General features: G+C 43.7%; 1 protein-coding gene and 1 long non-coding RNA gene across 2 annotated transcripts; both read left to right on the top strand.

Moving 5' to 3' along the window:
- The first annotated feature begins 5687 nt into the window (after nt 1-5687).
- Nucleotides 5688-12754, top strand: LOC309328354. The gene is made up of 3 exons (XR_014150809.1): nt 5688-5800; nt 7607-7645; nt 12727-12754. It is a non-coding gene; the product is annotated as an uncharacterized lncRNA (long non-coding RNA).
- A 953-nt stretch (nt 12755-13707) lies between these two features.
- LOC309328501 (receptor activity-modifying protein 1-like) lies at nt 13708-20004 on the top strand (the record flags this gene model as incomplete). Its single annotated transcript, XM_081838502.1, has 2 exons — nt 13708-13934; nt 19575-20004. 2 exons carry the CDS (start codon nt 13708-13710, stop codon nt 19918-19920), a joined length of 573 nt encoding a protein of 190 aa, XP_081694628.1. The 3' UTR covers nt 19921-20004.
- Between the last annotated feature and the right edge of the window lie 307 nt (nt 20005-20311).

Genomic DNA, 20311 nt, shown 5'->3' with positions numbered 1-20311 from the left:
GAAGTTCTCACCCTGGGCCAGCAGGGGGATACTATAGATAGTTTTCACTCAGGTCCACATATGCAAATAAGGGATTGAAAGTGACACCCCAATAAAACCCCAAGGTGGCTATCACCTATGGAAGCAAAGGCTCTGAAAAAACTCAATATGGAGGCCAATTGGACAAAATATTGGGAGATTCTGGATCAGGAGGGTGATAAACTGAAATTGCAGAGTTTTGAGAAGCTTAAAGATAAAGTGCGAGATTGGCTTCATTATTTTCAAATAAGGGAGGCCTACAATTTGGATAAAAAAATTGGCTTCCAAGTGGAAAAATCAAAATTGGAAACAGAACTACTAGAACCCAAAACTAAGATATTATCAAGAATGTATAACTTGCTGTTGAAATGGAATACTCAAGATGAAACGGTAAAATCTGTTATGATTAAATGGGCACAAGATGTTGGACATAACGTTATGTTTGCTGACTGGGAACAGTTGTGGACCACAGGTATGAAATTTACAGCATGCAATGCCCTAAGAGAGAATATTATGAAAATGATATACAGGTGGTACATGACACCAGTCAAGCTTGCAAAAATCTATCATTTGCTCAATAATAAATGCTGGAAATGTAAAGAGACTGAAGGTACATTCTTTCACCTTTGGTGGACGTGCCCAAAGATTAAGGCTTTCTGGGAGATGATCTATAATGAAATGAAAAAGGTATTTAAATATACCTTCCTGAAGAAACCAGAGGCCTTTCTCCTGGGCATGGTCGGCCAATTGGTGCCAAAGAAAGATAGAACTATGGAACTGGCGGAAATGACTGGCAGAATCCGAGACCAGGGAGAAGAGTTGGTGGAAGAAGACTGGAAGAAATTTAAAGACTATTTACAGAAACACTGCAAAATTATTGAATGTTAATGATGTTGGAATGAAATGAAGTGGTTTTAGCAATAAGGCAAAAGGAATATGTAAAAATGGATTGATACTAGATGAAAATTCGAATTTATAATATGTGAAGATAAGAAATTAAGGGTAAACAAAGAGGGTGTGGATTTGCTGAACTAATTATCAAATGGAATACAAAAAAGGGAGGTGTGAGGAAGTCATGAAAATAAGTAAATGAGTGGTAAGATAATAGAAAGAGGGATTTATTTTGAACTATTTTTATTTTTCTTTACTATTTTCACTTTTCTTGTTTTTTTATTTTTTGTATTTTTTTTTTTACTATTTTGGTAACTTTTTTCTTGTTGAAAAATTTAATAAATACTATTTAAAAAAAGAAAGAAAAAAAAGAAAGTGACGTTCAGTGATTGGATAGTTACAGAAAATGGTTACTGTTGCGTTCTAGTGGAGCTCTATATGAGCAGGCTGGCTGAACCCTTCAGTTCAGTTCAGTTCTGTTCTGGCCTGTGAATAAACAAGAGCTCTTTGAAGAATCACTGTGTCGTCTGCTATGTTCACCCGCAATTTAACATTAGGTGCGCAAGCTGCGCATATTGCATCAGTATTTAGTAGTTGGGAAGAAGTCGGATATTCTCATCCCCTCCTCTAATTTAAGGCGTTATTTAGAGAGAGGATGGTTTTGAAATAATTAAGGGTTTAAAAGGGCAATGACTTCGCATGCCAGTCAATGCGTCCCACGTGGTTTCTGCGTGCGGCAAGGTTTTGGAGCTGAGTTGGTTTTAATATTTGCACCGCCACTTTTCCAACAGCGATTGTTGAGCAGGAACAGTAATAATAAAAAATTGCAATCGCTATAAAATCAAACGCAAAAGCCTATGAAGCAAAGAACAAAAATAAATCCATCAAAGCAAGCAATCAATACAATTCAACAAAGTCATAGTTAACTCATAGCATGGCCAGGATACTTCCTAATTTCAGCCAGGAGGAGGGGGATTCACAAGATGAGGAGTGTTTTACAGGAGGGATTTTCGACTGGAAAAAGCAAACCAGTCCACAATCCTAGCACTCTGCAATATTGGCAACAAGGTTGTTTTGCACAGCTCTGTAAAACGATACCTGCTCGTGCTATTTTATTTTATTTTGTTGTTCTTAAAGACACACTACTCCATAAACAACAAATCACAAGAAATAAAATCCAAATTGGAAAGAGTATAAACAACCCTGCTGTTTTGTGTTTGGGCACAGAGACACCGGTGCTATAATAAAAGCCTGAATTTCTCCGATTTCTATTGGCAGCTCCCAGTTCTTTCCTCCTTTTTCGACAGTTTTCAGTTATGCCTTAACATTTTCTCTGATGGAAATAGGGATGTCCTATTCCATAATAGGGATATCCTATTCTACCACCACCACCACCATTTTATCATTTATACCCCACCCATCTGACTGAGTTGCCCCAGCCACTCTGAGCAGCTTCCAAACATCTATAAAAACATAATAAAACATTGAACACTAAAAAAAAAAACAAACCAAAAAAACCTCAACTGTACAGGGCTATCTTCAGGCCAGGTCTTCTTGTCATATACCTGCTGGGATTGACAAGGCATCTGACCCTCACCTGAATCTCATAGATCTCCTGATGAGTGCTTTGGTCTACTCACCAGATACCAGGCACTCTACTATTCAAATTAGGCCCCAGTGTTTTTGTTACAGTCCCCTTCTCAATTAAGTCATCAATTTTAATCTAGAATTTAAATTCTTACAACTTTCTTATCAGATTATCAGATGTCTTCTAAAGGTTGTAGAGTTACTTATCTCCTTGGTTCGCGGTTTGCGTAACTCCATACCCTCCAACATTTCTCTGATGAAGATACGGATAGCCTAAGGAAGAGCGGGACATTCCGGGATCAAATCAGAACAGGTACAGCTTCTGTAAATCTGGGATTGTCCCTGGAAAATAGGGACACTTGGAGGGTCTGCCTAAGGGTTTACCAGCTTCTGTGTGGGACTGGAATTGAGTAACCAATATCTGATAGTCAGGACAATTCCTCGGGTTGGAACTGGGAATGGTGGCAGTAGCATGGGCCTTGTGTTATTTGGGAGGGGGCTACTGCAGACTTTTCAGAGTAGAATCATAGAATCATAGAGTTGGAAGAGACCACTAGGGCCATCGAGTCCAACCCCCTGCCAAGCAGGAAACACCATCAGAGCAAGACATATTCACGGTGCGACAAGCTTTTGGGTTCCACAGAATCTTTCAGGCAGGAGTAGGGAGGGTGAAGAGTAGCAAGTCTAAAATATAAATACAGTGGTACCTCGGGTTAAGTACTTAATTTGTTCCGGAGGTCCGTACTTAACCTGAAACTGTTCTTAACCTGAAGCACCACTTTAGCTAATGGGGCCTCCTGCTGCCGCCGCGCCGCCGGAGCCCAATTTCTGTTCTTATCCTGAAGCAAAGTTCTTAACCTGAGGTACTGTTTCTGGGTTAGCGGAGTGTGTAACCTGAAGTGTATGTAACCTGAAGCGTATGTAACCCGGGGTACCACTGTCCTGTGGGAAATGACTATATATAACCACTTTGCCTTATTCCCAGAAAATGGCTGTACTTGCCAACCTTACCTCTACACTGCCTCCAGAACTGATCAAAAAGGGTTGGACTCACCTTTGGAACATGAGGTGATCATAACGTGAGGTCACCTTAGAACTTATACACAATATAGAACGCAATTTTCTAATGAAGGGGGGAGCGGTAAGGTGAATCATCCTCTTCTTATGAAGACCTCCACGATTGGTTTCTGTTTTTCAAAAAAAAAATAAAAAATATTCAAAAGTTACAATACAGTTGAAATGCAATGCATTTAAAGACCACTATTGTTCTTTACCAAACTCGCATTGTTTCAAAATGTGCCTCTGGTGAGAGCAACAATATCACTCATTGCTGCATACACATCCCAACAGGAAAAACTTTCACATAGTCTCCGGCACTTCAGAAACTTGAACCACCATTTATTTTGGCACTGGGACTTGGCTATTTTGAGTTTTTGCTGGAAAACAGCCAAGCAACTCCCCTCTTGAAGTTTGTATATCTCTCATAGGGCTGAAGGGAAATACCTCTCTCCCCTGCTTTGCAGAGTGTTTATAGAACTGGTCTTATCTTACAGGCTTCAAAACTATGTTTTCCTTCTCATTGGTTCCATATACCTGAGCATAGGGGTAACTGATACATTTTCAGCATGCTGGTGGCTTCGTAGCTAGTGAGCAGGGCCATCTTAACCCGAGGTACCACTGTATTGATTAATATGATCCTTCCTAACTCGCGCTAGCAAGTTTCTTCATATAGCAGAGTGCATCCCCCGATTAGACAGCAGGAAGTTGTCGTGCAGACTCGTTAGAATCTCTTAAGACAATGAGCAATTCAATCTGGATTGCCCAGATTGGGATATGCTCCTGGTAATACCCCTTGAATCCCTCTTAAAAGAATAAAGATACAACAGTCTTATTCATAAGTAACAAAAATAAGTTGACTCATGATCAGGCAGAGCACAATGTAATCCCTGAAAGCAGGCTTTAGGCTTAAAGTTACAAATACAGTGGTACCTGGGGTTACATACGCTTCAGGTTACACACTCCACTAACCTAGAAATAGTGCTTCAGGTTAAGAACTTTGCTTCAGGATAAGAACAGAAATCGGGCTCCGGCGCCGTGGCGGCAGCAGGAGGCCCCATTAGCTAAAGTGGTGCTTCAGGTTAAGAACAGTTTCAGGTTAAGTACGGACCTCCGGAACGAATTAAGTACTTAACCCGAGGTAGCATTGTATGTACAAACAGGTCTACCCCATTTGGAAGATAACCCAGGGACTTCTGGCTGAGAGACAGTAGTGCAGTCCCGATGAAGCAGGAAGCAGGCAGGATGAAAAAGGAGGGAGGTGGCTACGTGATTTGGCCTTTGACCAGGTCTGGAAAGGTCACGCCCTCCTACTGGTCACATGCAAAGGAAGGATGCTCCAGACCAGGTGTAACAGGAAGTTCGACTGGCTGGACCAACATCCCCTGCATGCCCACTCTAGCAAAACAGGTAATGTTGTACTTGACTGCTCCAGTGGATTACACCCCACAATAAAAGGCAGTGAAATGAAACTCACAATGCAATACGGAGTTATGTGTGCTTAAGGTCTCAATACAGTGGTACCTCAGGTTACATACACTTCAGGTTACATATGCTTCAGGTTACAGACTCCACTAACCCAGAAATAGTGCTTCAGGTTAAGAACTTTGCTTCAGGATATGAACAGAAATCGGGCTTCGGCGGCGCGGCAGCAGCAGGAGGCCCCATTAGCTAAAGTGGTGCTTCAGGTTAAGAACAGTTTCAGGTTAAGAACGGACCTCCGGAACGAATTAAGTACTTAACCCGAGGTACCACTGTATGCTTAAGTATGCCTTACCTTGTGTTGGGATTTGGTCCCTGCATGTACGGGTAATTTTCCATTGTTCAGAAAACAAGTGCGCTGCCTACCTGTGCATTTTCTCAGCACAGCAGCATTAAGAAGCAAGGGTCTCCCTGGAATCTGTGAACAATGAGATTATCTTGGAGCGTGTTTAGGATTCTCCAAATTCAGCTCACCCATGGAACTATCATCTCCCGTTCATCAAACCTCAGGATATTCATGCCCCTGGCTTGATAGTTATCTATGATGAATGACTCTTTCTTTCAGCAACTGGTCCAGTTTGCAAGAGGCTCAGATGGGAGGGTTCCACAGCCAAACTCCCAAGTCGATGTGGGCCATAGGGGTCTCAGACAGCCATTTGATAAGAGGGGAGATAGGCTGAGTTTCTCCCCAAGATGGTGATGAGAATGACCCAACCTCTCTGGCGTTGTCTCCAGTATTCTATCCTGCTTTTGATTTTTTGCAGAGGTAAGTGTCCTCTTTCCTGTCCCATTAGAAAAAATATATAGTTGTCTTTCAGTGCTACATGGCATGAAAAATACCATGATACTAGCAGTAGATTGGGCTAATGCAAGTATAATGCTATTGAGGGGAAAAACCAACCCTAAGATTTGCCTGAATGTATGGGGAAAAGACCAACCTGTATATGTAATTGAGCACTGATCCTGCACAAAACTCCCATGGAAGTTAGAATTGCATCCAGTCTTTTATTGAGTATTTGTTTGGAAATACTATTGAGTATTTGCTTGGAAAGAGTTTTAGCTACAGTGCAAGCCTAAGCAGGCCTACTCAGAAGTAAATCCTATTCAATTCAGTGGGGCTAAGCCATAGTTTCCAGTTTTGGAGGGGGTCCTGTATACTGCATATTGATTTCCACAACCTGACCAAATTTCTGGCTAGGACTCTGCAATAATTACGATGAATGAGGGCTTTGACATTTGCTGTTCTCCTTCTCTTGGAAGAACGTATATTTAAAAAAAAAACAACAGTGGAAATTGTGTGATTTGGAAACCCACAAAATGACTTGTTTTGATTCCAGTTTAACAAACATTTGGAACAAATTACAACAAATTTGCCTTATTTGGTGAGCCCCTCTCTCTCTCTCCTGAATGTTTGAGGCCAGCTTCTCCATAGAAGCTCTACCTCATGGTTTATAAAGCTATTGTATTTAACTTTGGGGGGTGGGTGGACATCTGCTGGTGTTTAGCTTGGATTATTTTAGTTGGCAGCAGCAAAGTTGCTTTTGATTTCCCATTCTTGGGCTCAGTTGCATTGTCTGAATAAAGCAACAAAGTCATCCTGGCTTTAGCATAATAACGCTGTGTTGGTGCACACCTGGAGGTGACTCCTTTCAGGTGAACCTGAGGGACTTTGTTGTGGACCTGGGGTCACTTGTGGGGCAGAGAGAAGGGCAAGGGAGCTGCCTGCTGCACTTAGAACTGGCTTCAAAGCAGCTCAACGAAGAGAAACAAGGGAGCCCCTCTCCATTTCCAGCAGCTGCACAAACATACAATATGCAAAAAAGGAGCAGCCAGAGCAGTTATTCTGAACTGACAAGGGTGGTCCAGGGAAGCCCCAGCTAGATTTCTCTTTTCCTACTTCCTTCTTCACCTCTTCCATCTGTTGCACCGTGAGGTTCAGCAGTGGCCTTGACAATGAGAGGTTTACATACCCTCCAACATTTCGCCGGTGAAATGTTTTCGGAAGTTAAGTCCTGAGTAACTGAGAAGGAGGGACGCGGGTGGCGCTGTGGGTTAAACCACAGAGCCTAGGGCTTGCCGATCAGAAGGTTGGCAGTTCGAATCCCTGCAATGGGGTGAGCTCCCGTTGCTCGGTCCCTGCTCCTGCCAACCTAGCAGTTCGAAAGCATATCAAAGTGCAAGTAGATAAATAGGTACCACTCCGGCGGGAAGGTAAACGGCGTTTCCATGCGCTGCTCTGGTTTCGCCAGAAGCGCCTCAGTCATGCTGGCCACATGACCTGGAAAAACTGTCTGCGGACAAACGCCGGCTCCCTCGGCCAATAAAGGGAAATGAGCACCGCAACCCCAGGGTCGTTCACGACTAGACTTAACTGTCAGGGGTCCTTTATCTTTACCTTTAAGGAAAAGTGGAACATTCCGGGATCAAATCAGAAACCAGGACAGCTTCTGTAAATCTGGGACAGGTCCCTGGAAAGTAGGGGCACTTGGAGGGTCTGGCTTTAGGGTGGGGCTGAGACAGAAGGGACTCCTGCAATTCTCCTTCTCTGACCTTTCTCTTTTTCCTCCTTCAGGATGCATAGCACTGACCTATGATGACTTTGAAGATGAAAGTAAGAGAGAAACAAGTATTTGTTCTCTAGGAACAAGGAGAGCAAACCAGTTCTTAGCACTGCCCTTTCCCATTTATCTTTCCGTTGCCATTTCCACACTTCTCATACAGAGGGTACTGGGCCGTTAAGAAATGGGGACACAGGAGGGCCTTCCCAGAGGCTGCACCCTAGATTTAGAAGAGCCTCCCTAGGGACGTCCACATAGCCCAGTGGCCTTCAAAGGGTGTAGTGTGCCAAACTGGTGTGGCAGGAGAGGGTGGCAAGTGTGGTGGGAACATTCAAGGACAATCAATATTATATTCTGGGAATGATTTGTGTTGTTACAGAGCCACAGTCTTTTATACAGTGGTTCCTCGGGTTTCAGACACTTTAGGTTACAGACGCTTCAGGTTACAGACTCTGCTAACCCAGAAATAGTACCTCGGGTTAAGAACTTTGCTTCAGGATGAGAACAAAAATCGCGTGGCAGCAGGGGGAGGCCCCATTAGCTAAAGTGGTACCTCAGGTTAAGAACAGTTTCAGGTTAAGAACGGACCTCCAGAACAAATTAAGTTCTTAACCTGAGGTACCACTGTACTTTCTGGATATCTCACGATCATATGACAAAGTAGTTGTGTTCTGTGCTATAAATCAAGCACTGCTAGGAGTTGTTTTGTTTTCCAATGTATTTCTTATCGATAAAAAAATTGTTGTGGCGTGAGCAAATTTTTATTTTGGAAGTGTGGCCCAGATTCCAACATTTCTCCAATGAAAATAGGGTCATCCCATTCCGTAATGATAATTTTACTATTTATATCCCACCCATCTGACTGGGTTGATCCAGCCACTCTGGGCAGCTTCCGACATATATAAAAACATAATAAAACATTAAATATTAAAAAAAATCTTCCCTATACTGGATTGCCTTCAGACGGCTCGGGGGGTCAGATAACTGCGGACCATCCAACATTTCTCCAATGAAAATAGGGATGTCTTAAGGAAAAGTGGTACATTCCGGGATCAAATCAGAAACTGGGACAGCTTCTCTAATTTGGGGACATCCCAGGGAAATAAGGACACTTGGAGGGTCTGGTGACCCAGAAAAAATGTTTGAGAACCACCGACTTAGCCCCTTCTCTTTCCATTGTCAGGAAAACACATTTTAAATTCATCTAAAAGTGTTTTAATGTGACCACTGTTTGGTCCTATTTTCTCTCTTTTTATATTTTTCAAAGTATTTTGATGTATTTTTAATGGTTGCTGTTAATAATCATCATCATAATTTTATTATTTGTACCTCGGCCATCTGACCAAGTTGCCCCAGTCACTCTGTGCAGCTTCCCACATATATAAAGACATAATAATAATAATAATAATAATAATAATAATAATAATAATTTATTATTTATACCCCGCCCATCTGGCTGTGTTTCCCCAGCCACTCTGGGCAGCTTCCAACAAAATATTAAAATACAATAGTCTATTAAACATTAAAAGCTTCCCTAAACATAACGAAACATTACAAACTGATCGCCTTGGGTAATATATTGTAGAAAGGTGGGCCAATAAATTGAAAGAACGGCCAAATTGTATGACAAGCAGTAGTTTGGCAGGTGAAGCGTTTCTGGTGTCTCTGCACATTGAGGAGGAGAGATTTCAGCTGCTGAATTTCTGCCTGCGATGACGGTGCTAAAGGGACACGAATGCTGCCAGAAAAAAAGTGGTAATCTCTTCCCAAGACAGTAACAGATTCCCTCCCTCTTTAATGGGGACATCAGGTTAGGGCAAGGGGGAACTTTTCATTTGTGCTTTCCTCCCCACTCCTCCCCAAACTGGAAGAGATCCCGGAACTACCTAATATTTTTGGATCAGGAATAGGGATCTGCTGTCTTGGGAAGGAAGGCGTTCGGTGCTTTTTGGCTTTTGAACAAGGAGGTTCTTGAGAGGAAACCATGGATGTTTATAAAAATTATTCGGAACAATGTGGAAGGAGCCGATAAGGCAGGGATTCCTTTTCTCTCTTTTTTTAACAGTAACACTTAGGGTCAACCAGTGAATTTTTACGACACCAGGGCAGATAGAAGTTAATATTGCATTGTGCAACACGTAATGTATCTACGGAACTCATAGTCCCTGGGTGTTCTGATGCATAGATGGCTTTCAAAAGAATTGTTTTATTTCTCCTTTGGCTTCTTGGGGAATGTTCATTCATGTCCATTGACCATTGCAGCCAAGAACAAAAGATTTACTTTCGAAAGCAGGATGATGCCCTATTGCCAGATATATTGGCTTGGTTTGCAATGTTAATGTTATGTACTGAGTTGAATAGGATCCAAAATGCAGCAGTCTGATTGGTCCTAGAACAATAGGATTCAGAATGCAGCAGTCTGATTGGTCCTAGAACAATAGGATTTAGAATGCAGCAGTCTGATTGGTCCTAGAACAATAGGCTCAAGAATGCAGCAATCTGATTGGTCCACAGGAGCCACCCAATCCAGCTCCAGGTGGAAGTGAATCCGCGATCTGATTGGCTAATTCCGGGATTCTCTTGTAGGCCAATCACGTGGGGCCCATTGTGTAAATAATGTATATAAAGCAGACTTTCTGGGGGAACCTCCTTTCCTCCTCATCACTATGAGCTGACTAAAGAGCACAAAATCCACTCTCGACTCCAAGTATATTTCAGTTAAACAATAGTTTAAAACAGGGGTCAGCAAACTTTTTTAGCAGGGGACTGGTCCACTGAAGAAGAAGAAGAGAAGGTCCCTCAGACCTTGTAGGGGCCCAAACTATATTTTTTGGGGGGGGGTTGAATGAATTCCTATGCCCCACAAATAACCCAGAGATGCATTTTAAATAAAAGGGCACATTCTACTCATGTAAAAAGACACTGATTCCTGGACCGTCCTTGGGCCAGATTTAGAATGAGATTGGGCTGGATCCAGCCCCCGGGCCTTAGTTTTCCTACCTATGGTTTAAAATAAACTATTGCTTAATGTGCACAAGCACATCTCCTGCACAGCTGCTGCTCTTCAACTCACCATGCAGAGGGGAAAACAAGCCCCAGGCAAGCTAAAGTGTGGCTTGTTGTGATGTGTGAAGCTGTGCTCATGGTTTGTTGTCTTCAAATAAACCAAACGAGGTAAACTAAGGACATGGTTTGGTTGTAGGAAACAAACCATGGTTCTGGGTTCACGCATCACAACACTGAGACTCTGGTTAGTTTCCTCCCTTGAATGGCACAGACGGGACTAACTTCAACTCCATCCGTTTCAGTGGGTCTACTCTGACTGTGATCAACTCAGATACTACGGATAGTTTGTCTTTTTACTACAGTTTAACACAGCATTTGAACACAGACATTGGGGCTTAAGGTTGCCTGGATGCCTTGCTTGCTGGTCAAATTTGCAGATGACACCAAACTGGGAGGGGTGGCTAACACCCCAGAGGACAGGATCACACTTCAAAACGACCTTGACAGATTAGAGAACTGGGCCAAAACAAACAAGATGAATTTTAACAGGGAGAAATGCAAAGTATTGCACTTGGGCAAAAAAAATGAGAGGCACAAATACAAGATGGGTGACACCTGGCTTGAGAGCAGTACATGTGAAAAGGATCTAGGAGTCTTGGTTGACCACAAACTTGACATGAGCCAACAGTGTGACGCGGCAGCTAAAAAAGCCAATGCAATTCTGGGCTGCATCAATAGGAGTATAGCATCTAGATCAAGGGAAGTAATAGTGCCACTGTATTCTGCTCTGGTCAGACCTCACCTGGAGTACTGTGTCCAGTTCTGGGCACCACAGTTCAAGAAGGACACTGACAAACTGGAACGTGTCCAGAGGAGGGCAACCAAAATGGTCAAAGGCCTGAAACAATGCCTTATGAGGAACGGCTAAGGGAGCTGGGCACGTTTAGCCTGGAGAAGAGGAGGTTAAGGGGTGATATGATAGCCATGTTCAAATATATAAAAGGATGTCACATAGAGGAGGGAGAAAGGTTGTTTTCTGCTGCTCCAGAGAAGCGGACACGGAGCAATGGTTCCAAACTACAAGAAAGAAGATTCCACCTAAACATTAGGAAGAACTTCCTGACAGTAAGAGCTGTTTGACAGTGGAATTTGCTGCCAAGGAGTGTGGTGGAGTCTCCTTCTTTGGAGGTCTTTAAGCAGAGGCTTGACAACCATATGTCAGGAATGCTCTGATGGTGTTTCCTGCTTGGCAGGGGGTTGGACTAGATGGCCCTTGTGGTCTCTTCCAACTCTATGATTCTATGATTCTATGGTCACTTCAAAGTTCCTCATTCCTGATCTTTGTAGTTGTGACAGGAGGGAAAACCAACATGCACATCCTCAGAGAGGCACTCGTGAACTTAAGCAGGATTTCTGGGCTGAGCCTTTGTCCTCCTCCAGATGTTTGTCCCCCCAGCAGAGATTTAATAATCTCCACCATCCCTCGCTTGGGAACCTCTGGGGTGAGGGGAGGTCTCTGCTGGAGAGAAAAGTGCTCTGCCAAGATATATCTTTGATCTGATCTACAGAGCCTAGGACTTGCCGATCAGAAGGTTGGCGGTTCAAATCCCTGTGACGGGGTGAGCTCCCGTCGCTCGGTCCCTGCTGCTGCCAACCTAGCAGTTCAAAAGCACATCAAAGTGCAAGTAGATAAATAGGTACTGCTCCGGCAGGAAGGTAAACAGCGTTTCCGTGTGCTGCTCTGGTTCGCCAGAAGCGGCTTAGTCATGCTGGCCACATGACCTGGAAGCTGGACGTCGGCTCTCTCGGTCAGTAAAGCGAGATGAGCGCCGCAACCAGAGTCGTCCGTGACTGGACCTAATGGTCAGGGGTCTCTTTACCTTTACCTTTATGGATCAGTAGTTGGGCTGATTCCATCTGTCTTCCTCTTAAGTTTGTGTCAGTTCTGGAGCCAAATCTGAAGGTGAAATTGTGTATACAGTACAGGGGAGATGAAGCAGGTTCCCCTTCTTTAAATAGATCTTTCTTGAGGAAGGTAATAGTTGAGCTAATGAGTCCCCAGGCCTGTCCTATCGCTGTTATTCATCCTACTGCTGTTCCTAGGCTAACATCTACCTTCTCCTTCCAGTCTCCTACCTGTATCCGGATGAAGAAGGTAAGCAATGATCTCTTCCTCCCATCTCCTCTGTTGCGAAACAGAAGTCCTTGCTCTTCTTTTAGCCACAGGCTTCTGTTTTAATGAGATCTGCATCCCAAAATGGTCTGTTTACCCAATATCTCAATTTTTATTTTGTGACCTCTGTTGGACATTTTCACATGTGACACACACTGAATAATAATAATAATAATAATAATAATAATAATAATAATAATAATTTTTTATTTATACCCCGCCCATCTGGCTGGGTTATAGCGAACCAGGCGGAGGGTCTTCTCAGTAGTGGCACCTGTCCTGTGGAATGCCCTCCCACCAGATGTCAAAGAGAAAAACAACTACCAGACTTTTAGAAGACATCTGAAGGCAGCCCTGTTTAGGGAAGCTTTTAATGTTTAACAGACTGTTGTATTTTAATATTTTGTTGGAAGCCACCCAGAGTGGCTGGGGAAACCCTGCCAGATGGGCGTGGTATAAATAAATAATAATAATTATTATTATTATTATTATTATTATTATTATTCAACAGATTTGCACATCCCTAGTTACATGCACCGTTTGCCTGTTGGGTTGAATGTAAAAAGCTGGCTGGAATGTGATTTGATTCCTCTCCCAATTCAACACCATTTGCACACGGTGTAGAATCAGGCATCCTTTCTGTGGCCTGCAATGTTTGATACGCTTTCTTCCCAGAGCCAAACTAGAAGTGATGTTTGTCAGGTAGTTTGCATTTGCGTAGCTGATGTTTAATAAATGAATTGCTGGCAAGATGCCATGAACTGATTTTATAATGAAATGATTTTAGAATGTTGTATTATTTTACTGTTTTTAGCCACTCTGAGTCCGGCTTTGGCTGGGGAGGGCGGGATATAAATAAATTATTATTATTATTATTATTATTATTATTATTATTATTATTGCAGGGGGTGGGGGCACACACTGAGCTGCATGGAGATGTATGATGGGGTGGGTCAGGGGATTTTTGCCTGCCACAGTCCCAGTCAGAATTCTCTTCCGATCTCTCATTCTCGGCTAGGGCCTTTTGAAGAAGAGGACGACCAAGCCAGTGACTGTGGAGATACCTACTATGATTGGGTAGCGCTGTTCTGCTGGCCCAAGTTTCATGCCTCCGTCATGGCTGCAGCAGAGAGCAGCAGGTGTATCTGGGAAACAACTGGCAGGTATAGATTTCTCAGCCACAGACCTGGTTCCTGGTACCTTAGGGGGGTTGGTTTCTTGATTTATTTTATATATAGGCCTCCCCCCCCATTTATGTGGGGGTTACATTCTGGTGTGTTGTTCCCTCTATGGCAGAGACCATGCCTTCCAAGATTTCTCCAATGGAAACAGGGTCTCCTACCACACTCTTAAAAAGCAGAGACATCACCTTGCCAACAAAGGTCCATATAGTTCAAGCTACCCGGTATGTTTTCCCCAGTAGTGATGTATGGAAGTGAGAGCTGGACCATAAAGAAGGCTGATTGCTGAAGAATGGATGCTTTTGAATTATGGTGCTGGGGGAGACTCTTGAGAGTCCCACGGACTGCAAGAAGATCAAACCTCTCCATTCTGAAGGAAATCAACCCTGAGTGTTCACTGGAAGGACAGATCCTGAAGCTGAGGCTCCAGTACTTTGGCCACCTCATGAGAAGAGAAGACTCCCTGGAAAAGACCCTGATGTTGGGAAAGATGGAGGGCACAAGGAGAAGGGGACGACAGAGGACGAGATGGTGGGACAGTGTTCTCGAAGCTACCAGCATGAGTCTGACCAAACTGCGGGAGCCAGTGGAAGACAGGAGTGCCTGGTGTGCTCTGGTCCATGGGGTCACAAAGAGTCGGACACGACTAAACGACTAAACAAGAACATCAACAACCATACTCTCCAACACGTATACAGTGAAAATAGGGACGTTCTAAGGGAAAGCGGGACATTCCAGGATCAAGCCAGAAAGTGGAACGGCTTCTGTAAATCCGGGACCGTCCCTGGAAAATGGGGACACTTGGAGGGTCTAAGAGATATTTGATCCTGAGTCTGAGCTCCTTGAGAAATTGGTTGCCATCATGCCATATATTTCCTGTTCTTGTTGATGGTGCAGTGAGTACACTAGGCAGGGAGTAAAGGCAAGCTATCGCAATGCAAGGGTTGCCCCTTTAAGGATTCTCACTCCTCAGACATGAATGTGGAGCTTGGGGAGGGGAGTCCATGCCTGGAAGGTTGCTTTCTCCCCCCCCCAACGTATTTTTTTTTTGCCCAGGAACCTCACCAAAATTCTAGAGAGGATGTACCTTCACAGGCACATACCTCCACATTAGGGCGGTTCATAAAAAACTTTATTTTGAAAATGCCTTCTCCAAAGGTCTTATCTTACTACGCATGGGATTATACAGTGGTACCTCGGGTTCTTCAGGTTGAAGAAAATGTTTCATTTAACATTTGTTAAAAAACCTGAAGCATTTTTGTTAGGGATTGTAGGGAAAGATCTGCCAAAAAAGCTGAAAAACATCTTCATGTATGCGACAACGGCCGCGAGAGTTCTACTAGCACAAGGATGGAAGACTGAAGAAACCCCAACTAAAGAATCATGGCAAGAAGAATTGATGGACTTTAAAGATGTGACTTTAAAGATGAATGGGAACCCTTTACAAAGTATTTGAAGACTCAACTGAGCGAACTGGACTCCTTGGCTAGCTTTGAATAAACATTCACAAACTTTTTTATTGATGATAATCAGCTAAATAGTTTGAGGATCTGTACAACTGTGTAACATGCAGAAAACAGCATTCTTAGAGAAATCAAAGACTGGAACTGAGGGAAGCCGGGGGGGGTTGTGTGGGAGGGTGGGAAAATGGGGAAAAAATAAGGATGATATGTTTCTGGATAATATGTTTTGTTTTAATTTTGTATTAAAAAAAGTTGAAAAGAAACGAAAAGAACGGACCTCCAGAACAAATTAAGTACTTAACCCGAGGTACCACTGTATGGCTATATCTGAAATTTCATGCATATCAGTTAATGTCTTGACCCTGCTCCAGTGAATTGAAATTTCAGCCTTCACGACATAGAAAAACAGCCAAGTAAACAGCTATTTTCGTGGAGGAGGGTCAAGATATTAACTGATATGCATGAAATTTCAGATATAGCTATATAATCCATAGTGTAGTAACATAAGACATTTGGAGCAGGCATTTTAAAAAACAACATGTTTTTTATGAACCGCCCTACTGAACACCCTATGCTTTTCAGTGGAGCAGGGTCAAGATATTAACTGATATGCATGAAATTTCAGATATAGCTGTATAATCCCTAGTATGGTAAGATAAGACCTTTGGGTAGGCATTTTTGTTTAAAAAAAGGGTTTTTTTATGAACCGCCCTACTCCACATGTGGTGGGAATGCCCCAAAATCCAACTATTCTGGACAACAATCATACAAGAAATATGCAAAATAACTAAGCAAGTATTAGAAGTCACCCCAGAACTGGCCCTGCTAAACGTCTTCCAAGATAATAATGCCCACTCACATCATAAAGAGCTCATAACCCACCTACTCTCAGCAGCCAGAAGCATCATAGCCAGACACTGGAGAGACCTGTCAGGAGTAAGCATGGACCAACGGCAGTGGCGTAGCGTGGGGGGTGCAGGGGGGGCCGGCCGCACCAGGCGCAACACCTGGGGGTTAGGGTTAGGGGGCGCAAATCCACGGGTTAGGGGGCGCAAATTACTTGCCTTGCCCCAGGTGCTGACAACCCACGCTACGCCACTGACCAATGGTACCAAAGAGTATGGGAAACAGCCTTATTAGAAAAACTAACCAATAACCTGAAACTGACACGGGGACAAATAGAAGAAGACACCTTCACTCCGGTATGGCTCCCCTTTATCACATATACAGCCTGGAAGCATTCTTTGGAGGTAGGAGTCTGTCAAGCCAGGTTTGTGGATCCTAGTGATCTGTCCATGGTCCTGTAAGCCTCGTTCTGACCTCCCTACTTCTCCTGTCTGTACCCCCACACCTCTTTTTTAGTTACCTTTGGATATGACACTGATGGTCCTCATTTCTGACATATCCTGGCACTCCTCTAGGCAGAAGTGGCTCTTCCAGAAAGAGGGCCTTCTCGGTAGTGGCGCCCGTCCTGTGGAATGCCCTCCCTTCAGATGTGAAGGAAATAAGTAGCTATCTCATCTTTAAAAAACATCTGAAGGCAGCCCTGTTTAGGGAAGTTTTGAATATTTAATGCTGTGCTGTTCTTAACACTCGATTGGAAGCCGCCCAGAGTGGCTGGGGAAACTCAGCCAGATGCGCAGGGTATAAATAAATTATTATTATTATTATTATTATTATTATTATTATTATTATTATTATCTTCATCCGTTGGTTGTGCCATTAGGGTGTGTTGAATTTGTCAACTTTCAAATTCCATAAATGGAATTTGAAAACTTTGAAAACTTGGGAATTCAAAGAAGAAGAAGAAGAAGAGTTTGGATTTGCTATCCCGCCTTTCACTCCCCTTCAGGAGTCTCAAAGCAGCTAACATTCTCCTTTCCCTTTCTCCCCCACAACAAACACTCTGTGAGGTGAGTGGGGCTGAGAGACTTCAGAGAAGTGTGACTGGCCCAAGGTCACCCAGCAGCTGCATGTGGAGGAGCAGGGAAGCGAACCCGGTTCACCAGATTACGAGACTACCGCTCTTAACCACTACACCACACTCATAGCTGTCAACTTACAGATTTGAAAATAAGGGACCAGCAGCCAAAATAAGGGACCTGCAGCCTCACCTGTTCCAGGCACTCCAGTCTTCCTGTCCTCCTGCAGTCTGGTCAAACTAATGCTGGTAGCTTCGAGAACACTGTCCAACCAACTTTGTAACCAGAGGTTCAACTGAACAGAATCTGAATCACATGCACCACAAGGCCTATGCAGCCTCAACTTAAGATGGCTCCCCGGCCTGGTTTTGCACTGCAAAGTTTGTAGCAGCAAGTGCAACAAAATGGCGTCCAGCATTCAACCCCCCCCCCCTCAGCTTGCATTAACTAGCCACACACAAGGCATGCAAGCTCCACCCCCCAGTCGTTCTTAGACTTCTTAATGGGTGAGCAACACAGCCAAGCAACACAGTTGGAGCCTCCCTCCTCCCTGGCCGGCAGGGAGGGAGGGAGAGGAGCTGCTTCCTTTGAAATTTAAGGGACATCATTTAAGGGACATTTAAGGGACATCCATCAATAAAGGACAGCAGCGGGACATGGCGCTGGAATAAGGGACTGTCCCTTCAAATAAGGGACACTTGACAGCTATGACCACACTGGCTCTCAAAGGATATTTTGGTTAAATTAATCTAATTTAGTTTTGGTTGGTGAGTAAAATGTGTGTACAATTGCACCACAATCATTAAAAACGATTGCTAAGTACTTGCTGTTATGTAATATTAATTTATTTATTAAGCATTGCCAGACATTTTCAGACAGCAAAATTAAAACTCTTTGGCTTTCCGAAAGCACTTCATGTGCTTCTTCAACAAATGTTCTTATTATTATTTATTAAATTTCTATACCGCATCTCATCTGAAGATCATGGGGCGGTTTACAATATGATGTTGTCCAATCACAAAAATAAAAGCAGTTTTGATTCCCTCACACCTAAAAACTTATTTTTAAGACCCCCTCATGAAAGACATTTGCAAAAAGAGAGATAAAGAGAGCATAGAGTCGTACCTTGGAAGTCGAACAGAATCCATTCTGGAAGTCCGTTTGACTTCCAAAACATTCGGAAATGAAAGCGTGGCTTCTGATTGGCTGCCAGAAGCTCCTGCAGCCAATCGGAAGCCCCGTCGGACGTCCGGCTTCCAAAAATAGTTTGCCAACAGAAACAATCATTTCCAGGTTTGCGGCGTTCGGGAGCCAAAACGTTTGAGAACTAAGGTGTTCGAAAACGAAGGTTTGGCTGTATTTGAATTCCTCACACCCAAACACATATTTTTAAGACCCCTCAGTGAATAAATTTGCAAAAGTCAAGTTTCCCCCCCCTAAAGTGACATGCCCTAGAATCATAGAATCGTTGTTCACCCACCTGCAATGCAGGAATCTCAGTTGAAGCATCCATGACAAAGCGTGTTCTCCCCAAATGAGAGCACGGGTTGTGGGAGGGTCTGCCAGGCCAAACCTCTGTTGCAGGTTAAATGGTTATTGCCTGAAGCAACGATTGGATGACTGGGTTGCTGGGGCAAATTGCATGTTGCAATTTGGGTGGGTGGGACCAAAGGTTTTAAATATTGGGGCACTCTGCCTTTTCCTTTCTCTTTCGCTGAGTGCATCGGATCGCCCGCCCACCCTGTGTTCCGGTTGACCTTTCTTTGCCTGTAGGAATTTTGCCATTTGGCTGATTGGCTGGTGCCATCTGGTTTTTGCCTACTACTTAGCAATTCATCACAACTTGTAAGGTTGCAGTTAGGCATTGGTTATAAAAATTGGTGGAGGAGGGGTCAGGATAGGCTGGGCCTGCCCCTCCAATGGTGCTGGAAGGGAATTCCGTTAAAGGAATCCTGGGGCTTGCCATGATTTCGTCCAATCCCTGAAATGGGACCAGGGCTGGCAAGCCTTGGGGAGCTGGTTGGGTGAGCGGTGAGGGACTGACGCACAGCTCAACTGATCCCCAATATTGTTATCCTTTCACTGGCTTCCGAGGGAGTTCGGATAGTCAGTTCTGTCCCAGGTGGGGGGGACAGATAGTCATAACCAATGCCTAAGCAACCACTCACAGATTATGTATTTTAATAAAGTTGTGGCCCAAAATTTTATGCCAAAAATTTCATTTTGTCCCTCTGCAGCATGTATAGCGAGCTGGTCCTCTGCACTGGGCTGCTAGCAGAAGGGATGGGCTGCCCGGTGGCCAGCCCCACGTTGGACGCCTTCTTCATGAGAATCCACGCAGAGTACTTCGCCAACTGCTCCCTCCCCCGTGACCCCACAGAGCTTTGTCCACCCACCGGAGTGGTCGTCATCTTGACCTCCCTGTCGGTCTGTTTGGTGCCCCTCTCCATCGCCCTCGTTCTCCGCAAGGCACGGGGTCCCGAAACCGCACTGCAAACTGCCCCACGGTGGGCAACAGTTCGAAAGGGAGTGGTACTGCTAAATGCTGAGAGGTGTGAGACGTCTAGCCTGGAAGACAACTGAGAGCAACTGGGCTGAAGTGTGAAGGAGAGGCGGATTTTATTGCTGTTTTGTTTTGACATCACATTTTTATTAAATATCTTTAAATTCCAGCTTTCAAGTTTTGCATTTCTCTTTAAACTTCGCTTAAACTTTTAAGTGTCTATACGCTTATCGCGTTTATAAATTTCAAATTTATTGTTGCACATTGTTTTAAATGTTTGTTTTCCTTCTGGGATTGTACCCCCAAGTGTGTTTTATAAGCTGGTCTTTGACCGTAATAAATTATCTACCTATCTTTAAACTTTGACTTTCTGCCTTTCTTCCCTGCTGCTCTGAATCCCATCTCATCTACATACTGCCTTCTAATGAACATTCCACCGAAAATATATTCTTTCATTTCAAATATTATCAC

The sequence above is a fragment of the Podarcis erhardii genome, assembly GCF_964252035.2.
Source record: "Podarcis erhardii genome assembly, chromosome: 13".
Lineage (NCBI taxonomy): Eukaryota > Metazoa > Chordata > Lepidosauria > Squamata > Lacertidae > Podarcis > Podarcis erhardii.
This window is presented reverse-complemented; position numbering and strand designations above follow the sequence as displayed.